The 26,857-nt window shown below is 37.0% G+C and overlaps 2 protein-coding genes across 2 annotated transcripts; one reads left to right on the top strand and one right to left on the bottom strand.

Annotated features, from left to right (window-relative positions):
- The first annotated feature begins 5,089 nt into the window (after positions 1-5,089).
- On the top strand, positions 5,090-9,001 carry LOC145107489 (uncharacterized). The gene is made up of 2 exons (XM_079044380.1): positions 5,090-5,622; positions 8,639-9,001. The coding sequence occupies exons 1-2, from the start codon at positions 5,311-5,313 to the stop codon at positions 8,732-8,734; spliced, it is 408 nt and encodes a 135-aa protein (XP_078900506.1). The 5' UTR covers positions 5,090-5,310; the 3' UTR covers positions 8,735-9,001.
- A 4,761-nt stretch (positions 9,002-13,762) lies between these two features.
- LOC145107488 (uncharacterized) lies at positions 13,763-14,816 on the bottom strand. The gene has a single exon (XM_079044379.1). The coding sequence runs from the start codon at positions 14,691-14,693 to the stop codon at positions 13,860-13,862; it is 834 nt and encodes a 277-aa protein (XP_078900505.1). The 5' UTR covers positions 14,694-14,816; the 3' UTR covers positions 13,763-13,859.
- Between the last annotated feature and the right edge of the window lie 12,041 nt (positions 14,817-26,857).

The raw sequence follows: 26,857 nt of genomic DNA, 5'->3' as shown, positions 1-26,857 counted from the left end.
ACTCATGGTCGCGACTTATCACATCAACTCTTCGAGTCATTCCTCAGACTCGTCGAGTTCTACCATAACAGAAAACGGGACAACTCACTTCGACTCATTGAGTTCCTCCCTGGACTCGCCGAGTCCCTCGGTCTGTTTGGGCTATCTTAATGGATTAAGCCCCTACACTTCAGATCTAAGTCCCAAACTTTGTCTACCTGCTGGAAATGACCTCTTAAGGGTAAAGTGGAAACTTTACCCATTACTAGTCCTTCTCAATGGGTTTAGCTCAAACCCTAGCTCCTTAAGACATAAGTCTTTGTCCCAAAACTCATATTACTTCAAACCAAAGCATGAAAATCGAGATCCAGATCTTAGACACCATATGAGCACATAAAGTCTCAGGCTTTCCACCCATATATGGCCTTTTGGGCTTATCAAGGCCAAACTAACACCTTAGAGCTTGCATGGGGACTTCAATGGCATAAAGTTTGCACCTTTATGCCTTAACACTCCTCAATTATTACAGATCTTAATAGATCCTTTCTTGGGACATCCATAACCCAAGAATCAAGTTCCTTGGACCAAAAACCCCATAAAGTAACAAAGAAGAGATCTATCAAGCTATTAAGCAAGGTTGAGACTTGCTTACCAGAAAATGAAGAGGATGGGAAGTTATTTCTGGATCTACAAGCCTTTCCTTGAATCCCCCAAGCTTCTCCTTCTTCTTCAAGCTTCAAAGCACTCAAGAACACTCAATAATGGCTCACTATATCATTAGGGTTTGAGATCTAGGGTTTGGACAGTGGAGGCTGAGAATGGGGCTGAAAGGTGGAGAATAAGATGCTTAAATAGGAGACACAAACCCAGATTTAGGGTTTCTCAAACCCTGACCAACTCGTCGAGTAGGTCTTCCCGACTCGTCGAGCAGGTCCTTCCTACCCACGTCCTGATCTTGCTTCTACTCGTCGACTCACCCCCTTGGACTCGGCGAGTAGACCTTATTTACTTGGGGTTTTCTTCCTTTAATTAGCCTTCTGGATTTCGGGTGTTACAACTCTCCCCCACTTAAACAGACTTCGTCCTCGAAGTCTTCTGCGGTTACCCATCTCGGATACTCCTCACGCGTAATGCCCTCAGCTTCTTCTATCTATCACCTACCGTGCATACATCTCACAACAATTATATATGATGCATAACTCCGTCTGCTCGGTCCACTCCTCGAAAGACCACTTCTATTGGCCTTCCGTACGGTCTTCCTGAGCGAAAAGCTAACCCTTAGAGTTAAAAATCTTGAGGGTACTCTAATCACTGTCAATCCTGGATACATCACTCTTACCCAACCGACAACCCTTCTGGTACTCCCCGAGTACTTACACTTGACATCCAAGGGGTTCGCCCTTTACCCTGCGCAGTCCACGGCCTTCCCAAGGCAGTTGTTCATACGCAACAACCTTTCCTATCCATGTGAAGGATGGATCCTTCACTGAAACTAAATCTTCAGCCACTCCTAGTGCTGGTCACCTCGTTGCTACTTACTGACTGCTTCCACTTACTATGTGTCGGTGATGAACACCCAACTCAACGTGCAGATCAGATAATCCTTCAAGTAAAAGACTCATCCCTGCAACGGTTAGACTCAGAGGAGAGCTGCGCAACAGGGTCAGATCAACCACTCTGAGATTATTTAATCCAACTACAAACAACTTAGTGTATAACCCAATTATAAGCGACTCCACACACGAATCCCAAGTCATTGAACCCACCTCGACTCTTCTTGCTACTACTTACTACTCTCTAAAGGCAGCCGAGACCACCCTGATCTCACCTTATCTGTCAACTGCTCGAAACATCAGTCACCTAACTGATTGTTGGGCCAGGACACACGCACAACATTCCCACATGACCCCCGAAGGATACCTCGTCTGACAATAACTGTCCTCTATATACCGCCACTCATGGCTCCTTCAATCCTTTGATCCATCTGATCATGATAGGCTGACAACCTGTCGCCACTGAATATGACGCAAAAGGTGAATGCTACTAGAATAACTGTAGTCTTACATCATACCCAGTCTCCTTCGACCTACCGTTTCCTAACTTTCGTTGTGTTGTGACCTAATCACAACCTTGTGAACTGGTCCATCCTGGCCTAATTCATCTGAACGAATCTGTGAATGTCACGGCTACCCTACAGTCTTTCTACACTTCCCGCACTATCTGACCGCTTATGAATGCTACGGCTCCCCCGCAATCTTACAACACTCTCCACACTATCTGACTACTAGTGAATGCTACGGCTCCCCCGGAGTCTTACAACACTTACACCCTACTGACCATGAGTGAATGCTACGACTCCCCCGTAGTCTTACAACACTTTCATCCTAACTAACCATTAGTGAATGCTACGGCTCCCCCGTAGTTTTACAACACTTTCACCCCCAACTGACCATTAGTGAATGTTACGACTCCCCCGTAGTCTTACAACACTTTCACTCCAACTGACCATTAGTGAATGCTACAGCTCCCCCATAGTCTTACAACACTTTCATCCTAACACAAACGCAACCCAATGCCTTACCCCTAATCTGTCAATTCGAAACGCGTACAGAGTCGAGCACGCACTCGACCAATCACCCAAACTGAACTCCATCCATGACTGGAACCCCACCTGGTTCCCTCCCCCAAAGCCTGATATCTGACGTCCAGAAGACGCGATCCAATGTTGGGGAGTTTCCCGAACTCCCATCCTGCAGAATCCTATATCCAGACAACCACTAGGGTCGTCTTCCTTTCTCTGATGGGGATACGAAACGTATCCTAGTTTCACCCTTGCTTCTGTTCTGGCTACCTGGACGGTTCTCCCCCACTTAGATTCACCTAAGTCCGCTCGGCACATGAAAATCGAAGGATTCCCGATCCTTCTTACGTTCCAATGATCAATCTGTTGACGACCGATGCTTACCAACGCTAGTGCTCCCAAGTAACCCTTCCCAAAACGACATAATTCCTAAAAAACCGGCTAATACTTTTTGAATCCTAACAACATTAATGATTCCAAATGCTTAAACTGATATCACATACAGATTTTGAAGTCCAAAGGACGGATGGTCTAACCAAAACCTCAGCAACAACTCTCCCTTCCCTCGGCAATCCTGATTGCTCTTCCAAGCACAATTACTAAGGCTACTGAAAACCAATCATAGTTCCCTCGTACAAGCCCTTGAACTAACCCCGACTACACCCCAGATGACATCCGAACACTGGGGATCGGCTACTTATAAGGGTACGGCCTCGTACCACTCCACCAAAGATTCATGGTATGCAGATGACATGTAATCCTTCTTGAATATAATACCCTTGACCACAAACAAAGATAACAACCTCCCGACGCGCTTACATCACGCTGATGCAAGATAACCTCCACAAATCCAGGTAAAGCTGGAAGGAAGGCGAAAAGGGTACGTACCCCGCACCATCGCCTGTTGAAGTTACGACCTCCCCTGTCTGGTACTACAAAGTGTGGCCCCTCTCTGTTAGGGCTCCTTCCTTACCCTCTCATCCGTCGGTGATCCTCAAAATATCTGGAGCAGGTGCACTCACTACTCCTCTCTGATTATCGGACAGTCGACCTCCTTGTCACCCACCTGATCACAATGAGAATATAACGGGCTTGCCCCCTGTGGGCAATCCCTGCTGACGTGACCCACCCTGCTACACCTATATCAATCCAGATCCCTGAACAGATTCCGACAAGGACTCGGAACAATAACGGTACACGCGGGATCCGCTCCGCGAGATACATCCGCCTGAAGATTTCTCAAAGATTCCTCGACATGCTGAATGGCATCTGACAACCCTTGCTAACTCAGACAATAGCGGAGAACCGACCCGAGATCTAACTTATCACAATTCCAAAGCGATGCACATTCCCTATATTTATCTGAAGTGGCAGAAGGTAGCATATCCACAACATCTGAAGGAATCCTAACCATCTCCTCCTATGTTACCTCGACCATCCCGAGGACATGGTGTAACACTTCCTTCCAATCCCAATAACAATCCAAACCCCTGAAACGAAACTCCATCGCATAGTTTCTGCAAGCGTTACACTGGATCCAACCCTGCGAGTCTCTCAAACCATACAAACCAAATCAAATGGACCAAAACATGACATAAAACCTGGATCTAAGGAGGAAAGCATTAAAAGATGGAAACTTGAGGACTTATAAAAAGTCCAGAAGATGCACACAACTGAGGGACAGGTTTTCTAGTTGAACCAAGGCACCAACTCTTCTTCTTCTTCCTTCAAAACCCCCAAAAGCTTGCAAAATGAGCACAAAAAGCCCCAAGTGGCTAGGTTTGCTTCAAGGGTCGATTAGGAGGTGATGGAGGCTGAAGGGGAAACCCTAGCCATCACTTTCATTTAAATAGGGCTCAAGCCCTCAAAATAGGGTTTCAATCATAACAGGTCACCACGTCATGACCCAAAGAGTGTCATGCCGTGGGATTCAAGATAGGGTTCGCGTTCAACCTTGTGATGCCATGTCGTGGTGGTGCCCCCACCATGCCGTGGCCCTTCATTTAATGCAAAACTCAACAAATAATATAAGAAGTAATACCTCAAGATTTTGGATGTTACAAGAACGCTGAAAAAGTTGACAGCTTGTAATATATAAAAAAAATTGGTCTGAGTTCTTATAAAATTGAAAAATCTTATTCATTTTATTTTTAAAAACTTCATCATTTATAAATATGTATAACTTTTTTTACCAATTAAGAAGTTTAACCGGTACATTTGATATTAAAAAATAAATAGTTTTTAATGTCTGGTAATTATAGTTTAGAAAAAATAATTTATCATTATCATCTTTTAATTTTATATCTATATGTATTTTTAGATAATTTTACATATTTTAAAATTTTCTTTTTATTTATGTCAAACATCTACAAATAAAAATTCGAATTTTCATTTGGGAGTTTTAACGTGTCCTAACAGAACAAACAAACACAATTATATTAAAAAAAAAAAAAAAAAAAAAGCATAATTTTTTTTTTATTTTGATTTTGGTAATTATTCATTCTCGTGACATTACTTTGGCTTCAAAGAAAACAGATTTTACCCAGAAGTTCATAACCTCGTCCTTCTCTCCTGCAACACCTCAAAAACCCCATTTTCCTTCTCACGGATCCTCAAACTTTCATCAACCAAAAAACAAAATCAATCTCCATACAAATTCAGCATCTGGTTTCCTTTCGATCTCGATCTGCATCTCCGTCAGTAGAAATACTTTGCTGTGTGTGCTTCATTGGTGATGAGAGAGAAACAAAATGCGAACACCATCACCAAGTGTAGCTCCATTGAGCAGTTGTAGTACAAGCAGAAGTACCAGTTGTACACTTGTAGGTAGAGATGTTGGTGAAGACGATCAACATTGGAGGAATTTCGATAACTCGGTCAGTGCGGTGTCGTTTGGACTTGTCGCTACTGCAATTCTCATTTCTATGTTCCTTGCCATGGCTCTGTTTGAAAGGTTTCTCCGGCCACCTTCCTCCGCCGCCGCAGCCACCGGCGCCCGTAATCGTGGAGATCTCGAGTCACAAATGGTTGCCCATGGGAAACTGGAATTTCCATCTCCAAAAGTACGTTATCCTCCTCCTCCTTCTCTGCATTTCCCCAAAAATAAAAATTCTTTCAATTTTATTGTTTATTATTTTATTTTATTTGTATGCTAATTTATGGGACAACGTAGCCTTTTTCCTTTTTTTTGATATATTTAAATTGCAAGATTTTCTATTTTGAAAAAATGATAGTATATTTGAGAAAACAAATTAGGGCAAGTTGTTAACTTATCAGATTAAGTTTTTGTCGTTGTTAAGTTAATATAAAAGTATAAACGCCAACATAATTGGTAAAAAAAAAAGTATTTTATTCCTTTTAGGGAGAATTATAATGAGATGATACCCATCCACACCATTCAAGTTGGAAGGACAATGGGTTCGAATCACTCTGATATTTAATAAAACAGGAATTAAGACATATTTATTGTGTGTTTTAAAGTGAATAATGGCTTTATTTCAATTTTTTTCCATAATTGTATGTGTTTAGTGAGTGAATAATTGCTGTTAGTGGATTCAAAAGTAGATTTTGGGAATTTTTCCATATGATTTTGTCCAAAGGGACGGAAAAGGGAGATAACTGATAAGATTAGACAAGAGAGAATTTGAGATTAAAGATAAAATTAAATTGGGGAATTAATGTTTTAAACTCAGTATTATGTTTTTAAACAATCATCATGCAAAGCAAAAGAAAACACACGAGTTGGCATCAAAATTGTGAATAAAATAGTTATGTTCGTGAAATATATTAGTTAATTAAAGGGTTAAACATCAGAAACTAAATAACAATGTAGTTTTATTAACAATGTGCTTTGGAAAATCTATCTAATTATAACTATGTCATTCAAATACAAAACATTTTTTTATAAATGAGTAGATTTTTCAAAATACAGTACTTTTAATTGATTTTTTTTTAAAGTACCATATTGTAATTAAAAAAAATGTGAGTGTTATTCTATAATACACACATAAAAAGGTTAGAATTTAGCATGAGGCAAAATGCTAGTCATCTACTCCATGTGTTTTCTGTTAGTTATCTTTCTTTGACGTTAAATATTAAATATTTATTATTATTTTATTATTAACTTTAACACCATATATTTGTATTTCTGTCTTGTCTTTTTTTTATGTAATCATTAGTTTCTCTTCAAAAAGTGATAGTCAAAAATAGAAAACCAGTCACTATTTTATTGATTTAGTCATTTAACTGTTTTATTTTAATAATTAAAACCATTGTATAATTTTATCCTTCAAAAAAACCATTTGATTGCTACGTGTTCTTTTGAAATATATTTTCACTGTTTTATCTATTTAGTCGTTTAATTATTATTTTTATTTGATTATAATAATATTAGCTCAGTGACTAAATTAAAAAAGAATAATAATAATAGCTTGGTTTAATCAATAGAAAAATGGGGAGTTTGTGTTACATCTTTTCCATGGCATTAGAACCGGGTAACTGAAAAATAATGAACGAAAATACATAGATTTTTTTTTTAAATATATAAACAAAAATAAATGAATGTTCTTTCATTTTCAAATTATGGTTTAATTGACGCTTCATGTGCATTTAACTAGAAATATTATTTTGTTACTGACAACAAATTTAAATGTTTCCTTACTTTTACATCGTCAACTTTCATTTGGTGGACCACCTTTACATAAACGTCCACCGCCATCATAATGTCATATAAATTATCCAATATAAAAAAAAAGAAACAATAAAACTAAATTAAAAAAAAAAAAAATAGATTAAAAAAAAGTAACGATAATTCCCCTTTAGTTGATGAAATTCAAAAACCCAATAAAATGTTGGCAGTTATCAGCAAATTTTCAAAAATTAAATTCTTGGATTGTCGTGTGGTCATTGTACTTGATACATATACTTAATATTTGCCTCAGAGTTTTATGTGTACTATATAATCATAAGGACAAATTGCAATAAATTACAACGTACATTACTCTTTTCACCAATTAAGCTGTTTTGTTATATTATTTACTCATAATAGCAATGCATTTACATTTCTTTACCTATAATAGCAATATACATTTTTAATGATAATAGAGAGCAATATGTTACTTTGGAGAATGTAATTTATTTATTACTCATGATAACAATCTACTTAAATTTCTTTTCACATAAAAGCTAACATATTTATATTTCCTTACTCATAATACTATAATAGCAACACATTTTCATTTCTTAACCGATACATAACAATATATAATAAAAAGAATAGATTGTCCAAAAATTACATGTTCGATGTTGTTATTGGTTAAAAAATAAAGTACATTACCAACTATTATCTTTTTTTTGTAGTTATAAAATGGTTCTTTTCCTTTAAAGTAGTAGTAAGAGAGTTAATAAAATATTAATAAAAAGGGGAATTATTAAACAAGTTGAATAGAGTATAATGGTGTGTTTGCTTTTTATGATTTGTTAGGACCAAGAGGTCACCTATTTAGGCTACAAACATGTGGTGATGTCCAAGTTTCAATTAGTAAACCAAACAAAACTTTATCTACTTTTAATATCTCCTTCAATCTTGGTACCCTAAAAACATTATTGTTTATTACCAACCCCATGTGACTTTTAGGTACAACATCAAAATAACATACATTTTTCACTCATTCCTTATCATCTAACTTTTATTTTTCTCTATTATAATAGTATTATATTTTTTTGATATATCTATCTTGCGTATATCAAAATTTATAATTGGATAAATCTTTTTAAGATATAATGTCTTAATAAAAAAAATTAGTTGTAAAATACAATATGCAATAGCCAAATATGCAACATCGTAGCGAATGTCAAATCCATAAGTTTCCATATGCTGATGGTATGTACAGAAACTTGATTTATTAAATAAAATAAAATCTTATCCATGATTTGAGGATAAAAGAAGTCAAACTTCTTCATGTCGTCTGTCTTTTATTGATTATTATAGATTAATTTTAACCCAACATATTGTCTTATGTATTAATATGGTAATATAAGAGTGATTAAAGTCAAAAATGCCTTCTAATGATCATGCAGGCTAATAATATTTATGCAAGAGAAGTTTCTGTATTAATGCCCGGAGAAGAAACCCCGACTTTTATCGCGAATCCTGTCCCTTCAGTAAACAAGTAAAGAACATGTTTAGAGGAATTTTATTTTTTGGGTTCATGTGTTTTTATATTTATTTTGTGTATTTTTTTTATGTTTATTTAAAATCATGTATTTGCAAACTATACAAAGTGCTACAAAAAAGACAACGCGCCAACATTTTATCGTTTATTTAAGCAAATAACGGAGATGGTTAATTTGATTAATATGTATTATTAGGTTTAAATGTTTATTTATGTAACAAAGTGTTTTTTAGACAAAACATATGATAACGTTTTGATGTAGGGCCAAGATATGCGATATTAGTATTTCACATGTAATATGTTTTGAAGAGTGGTAAATAATTTGTTTTGGTTAAATATATTGCAAAAAGTGAAACAGTGTTGAATGATGTCTTTTTTATAGTAGGTATCTAGCTAATCGAGCCCATGAGGTGAATGATTGTCTGATAATGTAAGCATAATGTGGTTGCAAATTTATCTAAAAACATGTTATTGCATAAATTGGAAGAAATATTAAATATTTTTGTATAAATTGGTGACATGGTGAAACATTGTTGTACAAAATTGTAAGGAAATGAAACATTAGTGTGTAAATTGATAAAAGGAAAATAAAACAAACTATATCATGTGGGCCTTACTTGTTTCATATTGCATTACAATATTACATAGCCATTTGTTATGTGTTTGTCATGCCATACACCAACAATTGAGATTGAGACGAACATTACCGGAACAAAAATTGCAAATATTACGTACATCTTTTGTAAAAAAAAAAAAAAAAAAAAAAAAAAAAAAAAAAAAAACTAACACACATTTTTTATCAACAAAATTAAATTGATAACTAAACATAATATAGCGTGGTCTAATATCGTCCGCCCCCAAGACTAATTTTTGCACATAGAAATACATATTTAAATAAATGAGTGACAAAAATTATCCTATAAAATTATCAAAATACCATCTTAACTAAAAATGGAACTTAATTGCTAATTAGAAAGGGGAAAATGCCACAAAAGTCTTTAAGTTTGCTTTTTTTTTTTTTTTTTTTTTTTGATGAATTTACCCAACATCGAAGTTTTTGTGTGGAAGTCTTACATTGTAAAGTTTCTCAAAATTGATATTTATCAAGTAACTCTTCTCTTATTTGGTTATCTCTGTTGATGTGGCATTCAACATGGTCGTTAAACCCTTAAAACTGTTACACACCTTCTGTTTGCAACCGTTACGCCTTGAGAAACCAAAGACTTCTCAACACATCACATTTACGTACTTGATCAAGCATGATTTCTTGGATATTTCCAAGAAATAATCACGAAAGAAGTGTTTAATAGGAAACAAAATGTTAGATTTGTATTTTAGTTTCCAGAATCAAATAAAAGTTTAGGTAATTCAAGGATTTGGATAAGATATCCATGCACAAAGTAAGTTTGTATTAGTCCATATTAATGTAATTTTTGTTATCTTTCTTTAATTGTGGTTTCTTAAAAGAATGTATTAGGTTTTTGACATTCGTAATGTTGTGTATGTGTTAGAAATGGCTTCATTAGTGGATTGTTTCAAGAACCCATATGTTGGTTTATACAAACCCTTTTTGGATCGAATGAAAAACTTGGAGCTTCATGTTACATGGATCATGGACTAGAGGAATAATCCGTTACAACAATAGATAAGTATAAGGACATATTTCTTAATATTTTAATTGAGTGATGAAAATTTACATAATACAAGTATAAGTGATGAAATTAGAGCTCAAGTTTACCATGCTAGTGATTGGCAACTTGAAGGAGGATGAGGAGGAAATAAGTACCAAATACATGATTTATGATCTAACTACCGAATGAAACAAAATGAAACCAATGGTTGGTGATATTTGTGAGTCCCATGTGCAACTCAAATTTTGTATCGCAAACTATGTAGTCTCAAGTTGTTATCATATTTACTTTGAGAAGTGTGGCACTACAAGGATTGTAACAAGATAGGGAAAGAGGAAAGAAAAGAACTTATGCCCATTTAAACTTTATGCAACATAGATGTACAAAGAAATATTATTCCAAGTTAAAGGCGTGATTGATAGTTTGATACCCATAAATATTAACGAAAGTTTAAAATTTTGGGTCTATATGAGGGTGATAATGGACTCAAACTGTTGATGTTAGTCAATCTAAGGATTATGTTAATAAAGTTGCTACTGTTGAACCTGAGTTTGATGAGGGCAATGCATATGATAATGTCCTTAAGGTAGTGATGAACTTATCATGTTACTAGAGTCACGCTACAAAATGAGGAAATTGAAAGCAATAGACATAACAAATTATACATCATAACATGCAACCGGTTGTGTTGGTAATACTAAAGTCATTATCTTTTTAAATTATGAAACATTTCTACATTTGTCCTATTACTTAAGCTATATATCTATATATCAAAAACATGAACTAAATGAGGATGATGATGGTGAAGGTGATGTTGATGAAGGTGATTGTGATGCTCAAACACATGAAGCAAAATTCAATAAGGCTAATGTAGGTGATGATGTATGGAATGAAGTTGATGCTAAAGGCCATGAGAAACAACTTTCGTTCAACAATAAGAAAAGGAAACCATATGAGAGACTAAACTGAATAAAGTTCTTTTTTTTTTACAAAGATGGTGGTAATGGGATAGTTTACTTGGGCATATGTTTAGGTAGCCCAATTTTGATTCATCTTTTCACCCGCTACTTGCAACATTAATCATCTTGTTTTTTTGTTATCATTATGGTTGATTTTTTTTTTTTTTTTTTTTGAAAATTTGTTTATACATTTGGTACAATTGGATGGATGTTGCATGTTAGTAACATTAAAGCTTTTGTAATGGTTAACCCTAATAATGTTATTCGTTTGTTTAATTCAAAGTACCTTGCCATTTGTTTAATTACATACAAAATACATTGACATATGCTCAATTATAGCCAAAGTACAACACTATTTACTAAATGACAACATAAATACATTACAATTTGTTCCATGACAGACAACCTACATTTTCATTTCATCTCTTACAAAAAAAAATGCATTACCATTTCAAACATAACAAACAAAGTACATTTACATATCATCTTCCACACAAAACTACATTTCACTCCCATATAAAGCAAATACAAAAAATAATAAAAAAAAACACACAATAACAACAACCAAACAAAGTAGTGTATGTATATCCTATGATTTGACAATTTATGTGAGAATGATAGGTATAGTATCATCCTAAATTTTTACTTTTCCCATCTTCTCTTTCATAACTTCAACTTGGTGGGTCAATCTATTTTTAAAAATTACAATTATCTTTAAGGTACTACCAAAAGAGTAAGGTTATTTAACTAAAATCTCTTCAAAAGTTAGAAAGAAAACTACCTTAAAATTAAAGAAAGCTCAAAACCTTCTTCCCAAGGTGTCCCATGTTCTTCCGACCGAAATTGTGCGAACAATCACCACACTTGCACTGAACGACGAACAATCACCACACTTGCATTAAGCAACAACTTTGTTTTTGGTTGAAGAAGTTGACATTCTACTGACATGAAAACTTTTTTTTTTCTTCTTTTCAACGTATCTCTCATTTATTAAGGAAACATATTGTTATGGATGCAAATGAGACGAGCTACTCGCGAGTTATCTGAACTCAGATCGTTAAAAGATCGAAATAAGTTGAGTCGTAACGCTAAAATAAAGTCCATGTAATAAGCAAGCTTGATCTCGAGCCTCTTAGCGAGGGTTCGTTATAATATAATTTTTATTTTAGAAATTATTATTTATTACTTATATATTAATAAAATATGAAAAAAAGTAAAAGTGGGTCCCGATTTTTATATATGTTTCATGAGTAGACCTAACAATTTGTGTATTCGTGTCATGAAAACGTGTCAGCCACGAATTTGACACGATACGATTATATGATGAGAAATAAGCTTTATCTCAATTTTGAAGATGTATTTTTGTCGTGTCTCTGACAATAGATTCGTGTATTCGAGTCTCGAATTGACAGATCTCCATGTGATGGTGCCCTACGTGTGGCACACTACTCACCATACACAACCCACAGCATTGATAACCAGCCAAAGAAATGGTTATGTGATTAATGCTAACTTTGAAAAAAAAACTTCGCAAGTTTAACACTTTAACAAAAAAATGGATGTTAGTAGGCCTGGCAATGGAGTGAGTTTTGACCCTGATCCGATCCAAACCCTTAACAATTATACGGGTTTGGAGCATAGTTTTTGATCCGTTTATCCGTTAATGATCCGTACCCGCTAACCCTTTTATTAAAAGGGTCGGGTATGTATCATCACTGATCCGATCCGTTTATAACCCTTCCCATATAAATTTTAGAATTATACATTTATATTTTATATTTCCTAAAGTTACATTAAATTCCAATCGGAAGTCCAAAGAGAAAAGACCGAAGACTAAACTGTTTTTACGTAGGGCTCGAGGGCTCAACTTCTAGACTTCCAGTATTCTCCCAAGAGTCATGATTTCCTTTCATTTATATTTCATCATGTAATCACCAATTTCATTTATAAATCAACAGGGTCATTTATCAACCAGAAGAAAGTTTGTAATTGTTATTCTCTATCAATACAATCGACGGTCAAAAACTAATCGGAAGTAACAAAAGTAATGATTTTAATTCCAATAGAAAGTCCTCAAGTACATAATGTGTTTTCTAAATCAACACTTAGTTTTATTTAATAAATGTGATTTTATGATTTAAGTAAAATGTATTTGATTATTCAAAAAACCTACGGTTACGGGGCGGGTTTGGATATCTGTTGATTCGGTGGATAAGGGTATGAGTTTGATTATTCAAAACCCTGCGGGTTACGGAGCAGGTTTGGATCGGATTTTGTAATTTGTTAAAAGGGTTTGAATCAAGTTCGATTCGCTCCAAACCCGCCCCATTGGGAGGTCTAGATGTTAGGGTAAATTCGTCAAAAAAAAAAAAAGGAAGCAAATTTAAAAGCTTTTGTAGCATTTTCCTAATTAAAAAGTACTAAATAGTAAATACGATATTTACAACCCAAAAAATATCATTTCGATGAAAAATAAATAAGTACATTTCATCAAAAAAACAAGGCAAACGGCGTCGTCTAAGTCGGCGACTTGGCACTATAGGAAAATGAAGCACTCTAGGGAAACAAGAGGGTTTTCCAACGACTCGGTTGTCTGCGGCTCCGGCGAGGCGGCACCGTCGTCGGCCTTTTCCACCGTACTCTTTTCTTCACTTTCCACGGTGTTAACAGGTATCACGTCACTGGATTTCTCAGCGGGACTTCTGTCTCTTATTTTCCGACGTTGACCTGCTTCACCACGCACTGCCGGTGACCTCGATCTCCGAGCCGTGACTTCTCTCCGGGCATCATTGGGTTGTCCTACATTTCGTTGGCGTTGTACGTTCGTCGTAGTCCTCGACGGCGACTGACGTTTTTTCTCCGGAGAAGGAGCCATTTGCCTTCTAGCCGCAGGTCTGGTGATTCGTTCCTTCTTCCCAGCAAGTTCGCCTGAAGTCGCCATCGGACGTTTTCTGACAACCCTCTTGGCCGGCGGAGACCTGATTTTCACTTTTTGGGTGACTTCACCTTCATCGTCCATCTCGATTTCGTCTTTCTTAGCATCCGCCACCGTCGCCGTTGTTGCAGCAGAGAAGCTCTCACTGTAACTATACATCTCCGACATCTCGGAAACATTCTCTTGAACTTCCTCTGATGGTTTTTTCGTTAAATCAACGGCTCTGCGTTCCTCCGATTGAAGAATCTGTGGGCGGTCTACGATGACTGTCGGTGGAGTTTTGGGGACGATGGGGGTTTCAGAAAGGACTTCCTTTACCGTCTCTTCTTCGAATGCCGGCGGAGGAGAGTGGGAAGCTGGTCGAGGCTCTGTTTTGAGCTTGGATTTATCCGGTTGACGGTTGTTTGCGGCGGTGGTGCCTAGACAGCAACCCATTGGGAAGGAGGATTTGGTGGTGGGGTCTGAAGAGTACAGTTGAATTTGGGGATAAGAAATGCTTACTTGCTTAAGGTTGGTGCATTAAATTGGAGCAATTTGAGGCGATAACTTTGTGTTTGGAAACTAGTGATAAAAATGGTATTTTAAGGGAGGTTAAAAAGAAAAAGAGTAATGTGTAATAAAAATGGTATTTTAAATTTTTAGCGTTATACTAATTTATAAAGAAAAAAGAGTAGCGTATTTTTATTAATTTGTTTTTAAAATATTTCGTTTATATTTATATTTTTATGTATTCTAACATTTTGTTTCTAAAATCTAATCCAAATGACAAAAGTGTCAATAAAATATATAGTAGATTATTTGCTATAGGTATAAAGGATAGGGTGACATTTTGTTTTCTTTGCTAAAGCAAAACTTTTTCACATGTTATCAATTATTTATTTTCTCATTTATTCGGTTCTTAGATAATCTTTTGTAATACATAAGGTTTTTTTTCTTAAAAAAAAAAATCCAAATGATCAAAAAATTTAGAAAAAAGTATATATTTTTTCTAACGTGATATATTTATTTGACTACGTGACATAATCAAATAACAAACTCAAACCTAGCAAAAAATGTCACAATTAAAAGGATTAACCTAACAAGTAAGACTATGGAGAGTGGTCAACACCAACCAACCGAAAAAGTGTTGTCATCTCTGTGTTACGTCAGCTTCACCACCAACCTACTAGACATAGGAAATAATTACCACTCCACAATTTTTTTTTTATGAATAAATTAAATAAAAACATAATAAAATATTTTACATTAATTGAAACCACATTACATTAATTAAAAAAACAAAGAAAATTAAACCTAAAAAATAGAAAACTAAACCTAAATTACTAAAAAAACATAAAAACACATAGAAAATGAAAACTAAAATACTAAAAAAACACAAAAATAACATAGAAAATTAAACCTAAATTATTAAAAAGCATAAAAAACATAGAATCTAGTTGCGATATTTGTCGAGAACTTATTGTTGAATTTTTAAAAACACCCTTAAATTTTCCGGGTCGAGATTCGGTTGCGTCACCGTGTTTATAATTTGAAGATCGGTGAGTGCCAATTTTCGTCGACGAGCTTCCTCCGTTGATTCAATTTTTTTTTCTAAAAAATTTAGAGTTTTGTCTATTTTCTCCGTTAGTACATCCTCGTTGGTTGATTTTCCGCTAGAAGACGCCCTTTTCTCTCTTTGTCCCTTCCCGGTGGTCGACGAAGTTGGACGTCCGGTGGACCCTCCCCCTCGGTGGCGTCGAACTCATCATTGAGGTCGAGGTTAACACAATATCTGACTCGGACATTCTCGACCTTTTGTTGGAGCCGGTGGTAGATCCCGAATGCGACGTATCCGGATAAATAAAAAATTAAGTTTTTTTTTTTTTTTTTTTTTTTAGTTTTTTTTTTCAGCGAATTTCTTTAAAAACCTGCGATTTTTTCATAAAAAATGTCAAAAAAAGTTTTGTGATCTCTAGGTAGTTTTTTATGCATTTTTATGATTTTTGGGGTTTTTTTAGGCTTTTTTTGTTTTCCAAATAACCCTTCCCTATATATATATATATATATATATATATATATATATATATATATATATATATATATATATATTAAAACCAAATCATTATAATAGCATCTACTTATGGTCAATCAATTTAGATAGATGTATTTTAGGATCATATCATCTCACTGGTATCCATTTATATGTTGTGTGTGAATTTAGTTAGTTAAATGTAATTTTTTATTTGATACATTTTTTAACTATTGACATTGTTAATTGGAAAACCATTTATTTAAACATTTTTTTTATTTCGTTTATGATTAATTTCAAACATTAATCGTTTTTCCAGTGTATCATAATCTATTTTTTTTTAATTTATGTTGTTTAAATTATTATTGTTATCATGTTGTTTTAAGAAAATAGTTATAACAATTTTTATTTACTTATCATAGAAAAAATAATATTTGTTAATAAAATGAGAATTATAAACATCTATTGGTGTTTAATTGTTAAGGAAATTGAGCATTTGGTTGAAAATATTTCATATACTACAACTGTATGGAATTTTAAGTTATTTATAAATAAGTTATTAATAATGCTAATTATTTTAAATCTTACTTGTGTTCATTTGTGTCGTGCACCAAAGGGAAAAAATAGAAAAGACAATCGCATTCCAATATTAAAAAAAGGTAAACATTTTAGAATTTCTTCTATATAAGTGGAACAAAGATAAAACTTGTGTAGCAAGACTTTTTCAAAACAAAGATAAAGGTACCTAAATCAAACAAATATAATTTTTTTTACACTATCATAACACAAACTATAAGGTTAAATGTTCATCTATGTTTAACGTGGATATGATGCATACAACAAGAAAACACCAACAATCAAAGTATCGATCATTCTCATATTTTTCTTCCCGTAAACACCATAAACGCAAAGTAAAATACAAACTAAAATACAATTACAAATATAAAGTACAATTACAACCACCCATAAATGAAAACTAAAATATAATTACAAACATAAAGTTACCACACAACCACCCACATTGCACAATAATCTTCATATAACATAAACAAAAGGATATTAACATATAAAAAGAATATTATGAACCAAATCTTAATATCAGACATCTACTACAATTAAATATACAACATCCGACCACCATTTTTTTTTAAATCCATAACACAATAAATCATATTTTGCCTTTTCTATATAAAAACACAATGTAATCAACATTCTTCTTACATGAGTGATTGGAGAAGTGTGGTGCAATGTTGCTAAAACTGTAATGTTTCAAGTTGGTGACATTATAAACTAAGAAGATGCAGAAAGAATTTCACTCAAAGTGAGATGTTTAGGAAACCAAGAACTAAAGAGAGAAACAAAGATTCATAAATCACATGTAACAACTTATATAACATGTTTGACGTATAAGCAATTAATAATCATTACTAAAATGCATTTGAAAAGTCACTGGAGAATATGAAAAAACATGGGAGTTTCAAATCAATATGGTGCTTGGAAATTTGTCTCTTTTATAAGTTTTGAGAATATGAAATGACAAAGGGGTTTCAAATCAATGTGATGCTTAGAAAAATGTTAGCTTTATAAGATATATAGAATATATAGATATAGATATAGATAGATATATATAATCTAATACTTAGAATGATTAAAAAAACAAGAATTTTGTTTGATGATCTAACTATTTTAAACATCACCTTTTTGATAAATATTACAAGTATATAATGTTAAGTTATTAACATTGATTTTTTATTTAGAAAAGATGCCTTTAACTAGAAAATTAGAATCGAGTTATTCTAAACATAAAAAAAAGAACAATTTATTCATAGTAAAAGATGATATATCAATCAATTTATCATAAAAAAAATATCGGAATACCATCATAATGAAGAATCAGTTGTGGAAGAACAAAAAGAATAGTGAGAAAAAGTTGAATTATGTGTGCCAAAAAACATGGATGAAATTCATGAAGTTGTGGAACAACTTATAGAAGAGGTTCATGGTGTTGTGGAAGAAGCTAGATAAGAAGAAGTTGAACTATAAGTGTTATAAGATATTCCTTGTATACATGCAACACCAAAAAAAATCACAACAATATTTTTAATTTTTCAATTTAGTAAAAATCATTGTTTCAATCAAAACCCAAGTCATAAGAACCAAATATCCAATACAAATATTTCAAAATCAGAGTATCATGAAATTTACAAAATCACTTCACTGAAGGATGTGTATAATCACGCCTTTGTCTTGCCCGATCATCGGAAGTACCTAAAACATAACACTTAAACTGTAAACCAAATCTTCGTGAGTTTCCCCAAAATACCACCACACAATATATAACAACATGCATACCGGGTCCACAACCATCGGGTTGGTTTACCCTTGAGCCCACAACATGAGTCTGGTTTGCCCATCTGGCCCACAACTCATGTCTGGATTGCTCCCAAGCCTACACCATAAATTTGGCTTGCCTTTCTGGCCCACAACTTATATATGGCTTGCTCCTAGGTTTTTTGGCTTCCGCACAAAGCAGTATTGCCTCAACCCAACCGCACTATATCAACATATGAAGCCCTACTATTAGGTCACATTGACCTGGAGATTCATAAAGTTGCAAACATTATGAAGCCCATCCATTGCAACATCCAATAATAAGGAGAAAAAGGGACAAAACACAAGATCTAGCTACATAGATAGATAAAAATCGGATCTTGAACACTTACAATGGTCCAAAAGAGTGCCAAACTGAAAATAAGAGCTTTGCTTGCTAGATCCTTACTTCTTTCTCTCAATCTTCTCCTTCTTTTGCTCCAAAATGCCACACTAGCTCACAATAAGAGATGGAATGATGATTAGGGTTCACAAGGCCGATATGAGAGTTTGGAGGCTGATAAAAGATCAGCCTCAAGGACTTAAGGAGGTTATATAGGGTGCAAACCCTAAAATTTAGGGTTTCATAATCAGCCGCCAACTCGTCGAGTTTTCCTCTCCAACTCGTCGAGTTGGTCCAAAAAGATGCGCGACCCAAAGCCTTCCAACACGTCGAGTTGAGGCCATCAACTCACCGAGTTCCAAGGGAAACTTGCCTTTTGAATAATAAATCTCATACCTGGAAATCGGGATGTTACACACCGGTTGTGCGCCTGCCATCTGATTTGGCGGTGGTGGTGTCTGGAAAACCACCGGTTGTGCGCATGTTATCTGATTTTGCGGTAGCTGTTGGAAGAGACTCGGTGTGGCGCTAGCGTCTTCCACCGTTGGCGTCATCGTACTGCTTGGTATCACTGCTAGCTGGGGTGCTTGTATCAGAGTGCTTTGCGTTGACACAACGGTGGAAGAAGGTTGTCCTCCATCGACTGGTTGCTCTTGTCCGGTTGTTGGCGCAACAGTTACCACTGAACCGCCTTCTTTTGACGCTTCGTCGGCGATTATTGTGGGAGTCGGAGTAGTGGTTTGCTCCAGTGACATCATAGACCTAATGGGGGTAGTTGGCGTTCCACCGATCTCTCCTGTATCACCGGACGCCATTTTTCACGGATGAGTAGTGTGCTTTTGGTTTGTTTTTCGTCACACTTCGGATGGCGCCAAATGATGTGACATGGTTCCTCCTCAGTAACGCCCTTCGTTCTTAGTAGGTCCGGCGAACCTGCGAGGCCACAGCAAGAAATGGGCCGTCAGCCGTTCTCCGGGAGGAGCTCCTGGGAAAACGCTTCGACGGTCAAATCAGTGGATAGACTTGGGGTTGTATTGTGGGTAAAACTGAGAGAGAGTCACTTACTTCCCAAGGCACCTGGAGTAGCCTTTTATACTAGACCCTTCTGCTAGTCCGTACAGGACAAGGGCGTCAGACCCGACAGGATCAAGGGCGCCGATTGGTGGATCGTGCTCCTTAATCTGTTAGAGTCAACGATTGGTCCAGGCGGTAATGCTCTGAGCATCTGCCTTGTCGCCTAACTGTTATATGTGACAACCTGGAAACTTCAATCTTGTACACTTAGTCAATTCAATTAATATTCAACTTGTTTTGTTGATTTCTGGTGCTATTTAAGGGTTCATTTAAGTGTTCTAAGCTTGTATATAACCAAGGTTGAGTTTAGGAATGAGTTAGAGTGTTGAATAGTGAGAAAATCGGGCCATACACACCTCTTGGAGGAGTGTACGGCCGTACACATGGGTGTGCGGCCGCACACCCACTCCCTTGGCAGCACACTCACTTTTGGGCAGCACCCTTACCCCTATATAAAGGGTAGCCCCCTTCCTTTCATTCCTTTAGCACCTTGGCAGCACATAACATCATTTCCTCTCAAGTTTCTCCAACTTTGAACCTTCCAAAGCTTCAAGAACGTGAGTACTTCTTCCTCTAGCTTACAATCCATGAAAGACCACTCTATCCAAGCTCTATGTGTGCAAAAACGACATGTTCTTCGTGTTTGGAAGTGAGTGCGGCCGCACACCCTCTTAGGGTGGCCGCACACCCCTAAAACACCCTCCAAAGTGAGAGTTTAACTTCCATATTCGATGTAGATGTGCCCGTAGCCTTGCTACACCTTGGAATGGACTTTTGGGCATCATTTTGAGGAGTGTACGACCGCACACACCTGTGTACGGCCTCACACACCCTTGTGCGGCAGCACACTCCAAGTGTGCGACCACACACTCATTCTAGGACCATAAACCCACTTCTAGGACCCTTATCTTGCACTACAATTGAGTATTGACCTAGAACACTTCGTGGATGTGAGTGTGGACCTTGAGAACACTTCGAAGACACCTCATTTTATGAGTGTACGGCCGCACACCCATTGGGCCGCACACTTATGGCCGTACATGTTGGGTTTTGAGCATTCTAACATTCCTATGGTGTACATGCAACCCTATAAACTTTGGATCTATGTTTTCTCTATTATACATGCAAATATTAAGTATTCCAAGGTTTCATCCTAACTAGCATATTATGAAGCACCTATACTACAAAGTTCTAGTTAGATGACATACCTTTTGATGTAGCTTGATGTCTTCAAGCTTTAAGAGCTTAGCCTCAATAGTGTGGAAGCCTCAAGTGGAATCACAAATCACCAAAACACCTTGGAAAACCTTTAGAGAATATGGATACTTGGCTCACACTATGAAATCGGTTATTGCCCTCTTTAGTGTATCCACACTAGCCACTAGCATAATTTCATGACCATAAGACCCTTTATATAGTGTGGAGGATTAGGGTTAAACCCTAATACCCATGACCTTTCATTTCCTAGGATCCATGGGTTAAAGCTCCATGGACTATCCATGAAGACTTAGCCCAACCTAAATGAACTTGGCCCACTACACATATATATATCTAAGAGTCCATATTTAATTAGTTCATTTTGATCACTTAATTAATTATAAATTAATTCTTGATCAATACTAATTAAATAATATGATTATATATTAATATATTAGAACTTATAATATATTAATATAAATCATAAATATACTATTCTCAAAAGACTATCCATATAAATTGTGTCGGTGAAGTGCAACCCAAATGGACCATGCCGGGTCGGGTCAAGTACATACCAAATATAGTTATGGACTTAGAAATTAATCCAACAGCACACTCATGGCCGCACACACACTCTAGATGGCCATACACCCCTACACTCAATCCTACAAGGTCCTATCACTTGGTGCAAATAGTTTCAAGTCCCTAGAGTGGTTTTCCATCACTTATAGTGGTGAAATACCTTCATTTGACTCGTTTATGTGTCATTACATGTTATTAGGATCGAATCGTGTTCAAGGCTTCACTTGAACACCCGGCTCTTCGTATCGATCCTGCAATCAAACCACTTACCCGAGGTGAGTTCATACCCCTACTTTCTCCTTGTTTTTAATGTTTTCAGGGGGAGGATACAAGCTAAACATAAATGCTTTCAAAACTCATGCAATTCTCATACTTTAACCCCTTTTGTACTGTGTTGAGCATAAGGGTCGTTTTTCACTAAAATTGCATAGTTTTCTGGATTCACTATTCACTACGTTATAAATGCAATCTATAATCGGTATAGTTTGGGATTTTCTAAATATAACAAGTACAGGAATTTTCACTACTAAACATACGCACTAAGACAGAAATAGTTTACAGTTTACATCACTACGTTATCACTATAAATATCACTATACACGATATACATACGGATTTTCACTATGGGAGAACGCTACTACACTACATGTAAACTAGATTGTACGATACTGTGAGGAACTACTTCAATACTGTACCCTTAGGTGTACAGGGATAAATCCTATCATAGTATAACCAGAGTCTCCTGGAGGGAGAGCGTGAGATTTGTGAATAGATCTATTCGGGACTGACAATCCCACACCCGAACTGCTAGCTACAGTTAGGCAGGCATGCCTAGGGTGAAAAATATCATTTAACTCGACGCCTGAAGAACGTTGGAAAGGTCTCTAGTCATATCAAGTATGGTTATACGACTCACATTATGCATAAATCACCTTTAGTTTACAACCTGGCACTCTTCAATGGTTTTATTTACACTAAATAGAACTAAAATACACTATGTATACTGGCTAAATCCAGGGTTTTCAAACAGAACTGATTATGCAATGGTTTCACATACAAAACACGTATACTTCATGATTAGCTTTAGCTAGTCACACGGGGTAGTATTTTCGCATATCACTACAGTTTTCAGTAACGAATATTCATGGTTTTATACGGAAATCAATAACACTACATCTTCATTCAAGAAAATATCAGATTTTCTTGAAACTATACAAACATTTCTGCTAACTCATCAACAAGTTTTCATTACAACTACTGCTTATGAACTCACCAGCTTTATGCTGATATTTTCAAACTGCTTGTATTCTCAGGAAATCAGTAGACAGGTACCTGCTGGGTTTTTGAGGAGTTGGAGCAATAAGAGTTTAATGTTTATATTCATACAAACTATATGATGTAACCCAAACAAGTTTCAGACGATTTCCAAATTGATGTAAACATTTTTATTTAAGTATTCAATGTAATGGTTGCGTTGCTATGATTGCTATTGTATATTGGTTGTGATGCTATACATGACGTCCTCCACCCCAGAACATTTCCGCCATTCTGGTTTTGGGGTGTGACAGATTGGTATCAGAGCCCTTGTTTATAGTGAACTAGTATATCGAACCTTACATGGTATACAACTATAAACACTAAAGGGGCCTAAGTGATCTACACTAAAAGTATACTTTCAAAAATATAAGTATTTTTATAAAAAGTATACGAGCATGCATACATAACAGAATTCGTGTCATTAGTGGAACAACAAAAAAAGTATTTGGATGTTGGGACACTGCGGTCAAACCTGGGCTGTTATGTAATCATGTTTCAGGTGAATATAGCCTGATCAACTATACTCAGTCAAAACATGACCAACATGTGCTTGGGAGTGACGGTGGTGTTACAGCAGGCCTAAAACTTACCAAAAACTTTCATCATAAAATACTATAGGAGTATTTTTCTAGAGCCAAATTCAATGAAGAGATTCATTCTTAGTGTTGCTACCTATCTATTTCGTAGCGATAACCTTCTTGCATTAGTAACATTCCTGTGCTTATCGCTTGGTAGAATGCTTTCATTATCAGGATGAGATATATCATGTTTCATAGATCTTGAGGACTTACCATCCTATTCTTCCTGATTGTTTCTAGAAGAAGATGCCTCCTCGACCAAGACCCAACAGAAGGAACGACACTCTGCCGCCACCACCACCACCCCAGTTCGACCCGGTCATGTTCCAGGAAGTAGTTACCGCCGCTGTAACCGCAGCATGGGCACAAGTGAACTCTTGTGGGGCTGGAGGTGGAACCGACCCCCAACGGCAAGACGGAAGTCACGGGCATCAAAAGGAGTGTTCCTACAAGGACTTCATGACCTCAAAACCCAAGTCCTTCAACGAAAACGGAGGAGTCATCGCGCTGATTCGATGGTTCGAGAAGATCGAATCCATCTTCGAAATTTGCGCCTGTTCCGAAGCAAACAAGGTGAAGTTCGCCGTCTGCACCTTCACCGACAGAGCTTTGACCTGGTGGAATGGTCGAGTCAAAACCCTAACCCTGCCAGTGGCTAATGCCATGGGTTGGGAAAGACTGAAGGAACTCATGCTGGCCGAATACTGCCCGAGGGGCGAGGTGCAAAAGTTGGAACACGAACTTTGGAACTTGAAGATGAAGGGTTCTGACATTGCTGCCTACACTGCTAGATTCTGTGATCTGGCGCTTCTCTGTCCGGGAATGGTCACCCCGGAAAGCAAGAAAATCGAGAGGTACATCTGGGGACTGACACAACCAACCAAAGGAAATGTCTTGGCTGCTAGACCGACTACATTTGAGAGCGCCAAGGATCTGGCGCAGGTTCTGATCGATAATGGGGTTGATCTAGATGAGGTGGCAGCTGTTTCCGAGCCACAGAAGGAAAGTGGTGGGAAGAAGAAGAAATCATGGAACAAGCGGAAGGGTCAGTCTTCGAAGGAGCCCTCCAAGAAACAACATAGTGGCAGTTCATGATGTTACTGCTCCTGCTGTTGCTCCAGCTACTGTTCCAACCACCCAAGCTCCTACCAGTGTTTATGCTGGGAAACTACCTTTGTGCAACAAGTGTAACTTCCATCATCACGGACCCTGTCGTGAGTTGAGTTGCAACAGCTGTGGGAAGAAGGGTCACACAGGTCGATACTGCAAGGTGCCAGCACAACCAACCAACCAGACTGCGGGAGCAGGTGCGGGTCAAGCTTGTTATGGATGTGGAGAGGTTGGGCACTTCAGGAGAAACTGCCCCAAGGCAACAACTGGTGGCAATACAGGAAGAGTTTTGGCGATGGGCCAGGATGAAGCGGTCGCTGATCCTACCGTTGTTATGGGTACGTTCCTCCTTGACAACTCTTATGCATGCATTCTTTTCGATTCTGGTGCGGAGAGGAGTTTTGTTAGTCATGCATTCAAGCATCTAATCAAATGTAAATCCCAACCTTTAACCGAAACGTTCACTGTCAAAATGGCTAACGGAAAGAAAGAGAGCGCTAACGACATATTCATAGGTTGTACTCTTACCCTAGACAATCACTCCTTTCCCATCGATCTTATGTCGGTATCCATCAAGAGCTTTGATGTCATCATCAGCATGGACTGGTTGAGATCCAATCGTGCTGATATTCTTTGTTTTGAGAAAGCTATCCGTCTCAATCTTCCCTCTGGTGAAACCCTCATGATTTACGGAGATAAGCTTAGCTCGAACCTTCGTATCATCTCGTGCATCAAAGCTCAGAAGTACATGTGGAAGGAATGCCATGCGTTTCTAGCTCATGTTGTTGATGAGACACAAAAAGGTAAATACCTCGAGAGTCTTCCCGAAGTCTGCAACTTCCCCGATGTCTTCCTTGAAGACCTCCCAGGAATTCCTCCCGAGCGTCAAGTTGAGTTTCGTATCGACTTAATCCCTGGAGCTACTCTTGTAGCTAAATCTCCTTATCGTTTAGCGCCAGCAGAAATGCAAGAGCTATCCAGCTAGCTCAATGAGATGATCAGCAAGGGGTTCATAACGCCGAGTTTCTCACCTTGGGGAGCTCCGATCTTATTCGTGAAAAAGAAAGATGGATCCTTTCGGATGTGTATTGACTACCGAGAACTGAACAAGCTGACCATCAAGAACCGATATCCCTTACCCAGAATCGATGATCTTTTCGACCAACTTCAGGGAGCCAGTTATTTCTCAAAGATAGATCTAAGGTCAGGGTACCATCAGTTGCGAGTTCACGAGAATGATGTGCCCAAGACAGCATTCCGAACTCGCTATGGAAACTACGAATTTGTAGTGATGCCCTTTGGTTTGACCAACGCACCGGCAGTATTCATGGATCTGATGAATCGGGTGTGCCGCCCTTTCCTGGACAAGTTTGTGATCGTGTTCATCGACGATATACTTGTCTATTCTCGGAGTGAGAACGATCATAAACAGCACTTGAGGCAGGTGCTGGAAACATTAAGGGCGGAAAAGCTATATGCAAAATTTTCAAAGTGTGAGTTCTGGATCAGGAAGGTGAATTTCCTTGGGCACGTGGTTAGCAAGGAAGTTATACACGTGGACCCTTCCAAAATCAAAGCGATAGAGAATTGGTCTGCACCTAAGACACCCACAGAAATCCGGCAATTCTTGGGCCTCGTGGGCTATTATCGCAGGTTCATCCAGAACTTCTCCAGAATCGCTAAGCCCTTAACTACCGTGACACAGAAAGGTGTAACCTTTAGTTGGGGAGTCAAGCAAGACACTGCATTTCAAACATTGAAGCAGGCCCTGTGCAGCGCACCTATCTTGTCCCTGTGATAGCTTCATTTTATATACTTCTATTTATAGTTTATTTTAGCATATTTCATTCACAATTTAGATAATTTCCATGCATATTTTCCTTTTTGATATTTTATGACCACTTTCGGGTACTTTCGAGTTTCGTGAGCTTAATTGCAGATTTTAAGGAGACTAGCGGAGCGGGAATGTGCGGGATCTTTTGGAAGCGATTGGATTTGGAGGACAACGAGGATTTTGGGC

The sequence above is a fragment of the Lactuca virosa genome, chromosome 4, assembly GCF_052849685.1.
Source record: "Lactuca virosa cultivar CGN04683 chromosome 4, Lactuca_virosa_CGN04683_v6, whole genome shotgun sequence".
NCBI classification, from domain to species: Eukaryota; Viridiplantae; Streptophyta; class Magnoliopsida; order Asterales; family Asteraceae; genus Lactuca; species Lactuca virosa.
Note: the sequence above shows the minus strand (reverse complement) of the source record. Positions and strands in the feature narration are given on the sequence as shown.

What these genes read in the sequence shown, in the direction of transcription:
- LOC145107489 (XM_079044380.1), top strand. Translation starts at nt 5,311, where the DNA reads ATGCGAACACCATCACCAAGTGTAGCTCCATTGAGCAGTTGTAGTACA. An exon ending in TGGAATTTCCATCTCCAAAA is followed by an intron (nt 5,623 to 8,638) that starts GTACGTTATCCT and finishes ATGATCATGCAG; the next exon opens with GCTAATAATATTTATGCAAG.
- LOC145107488 (XM_079044379.1), bottom strand. Translation starts at nt 14,693, where the DNA reads ATGGGTTGCTGTCTAGGCACCACCGCCGCAAACAACCGTCAACCGGAT.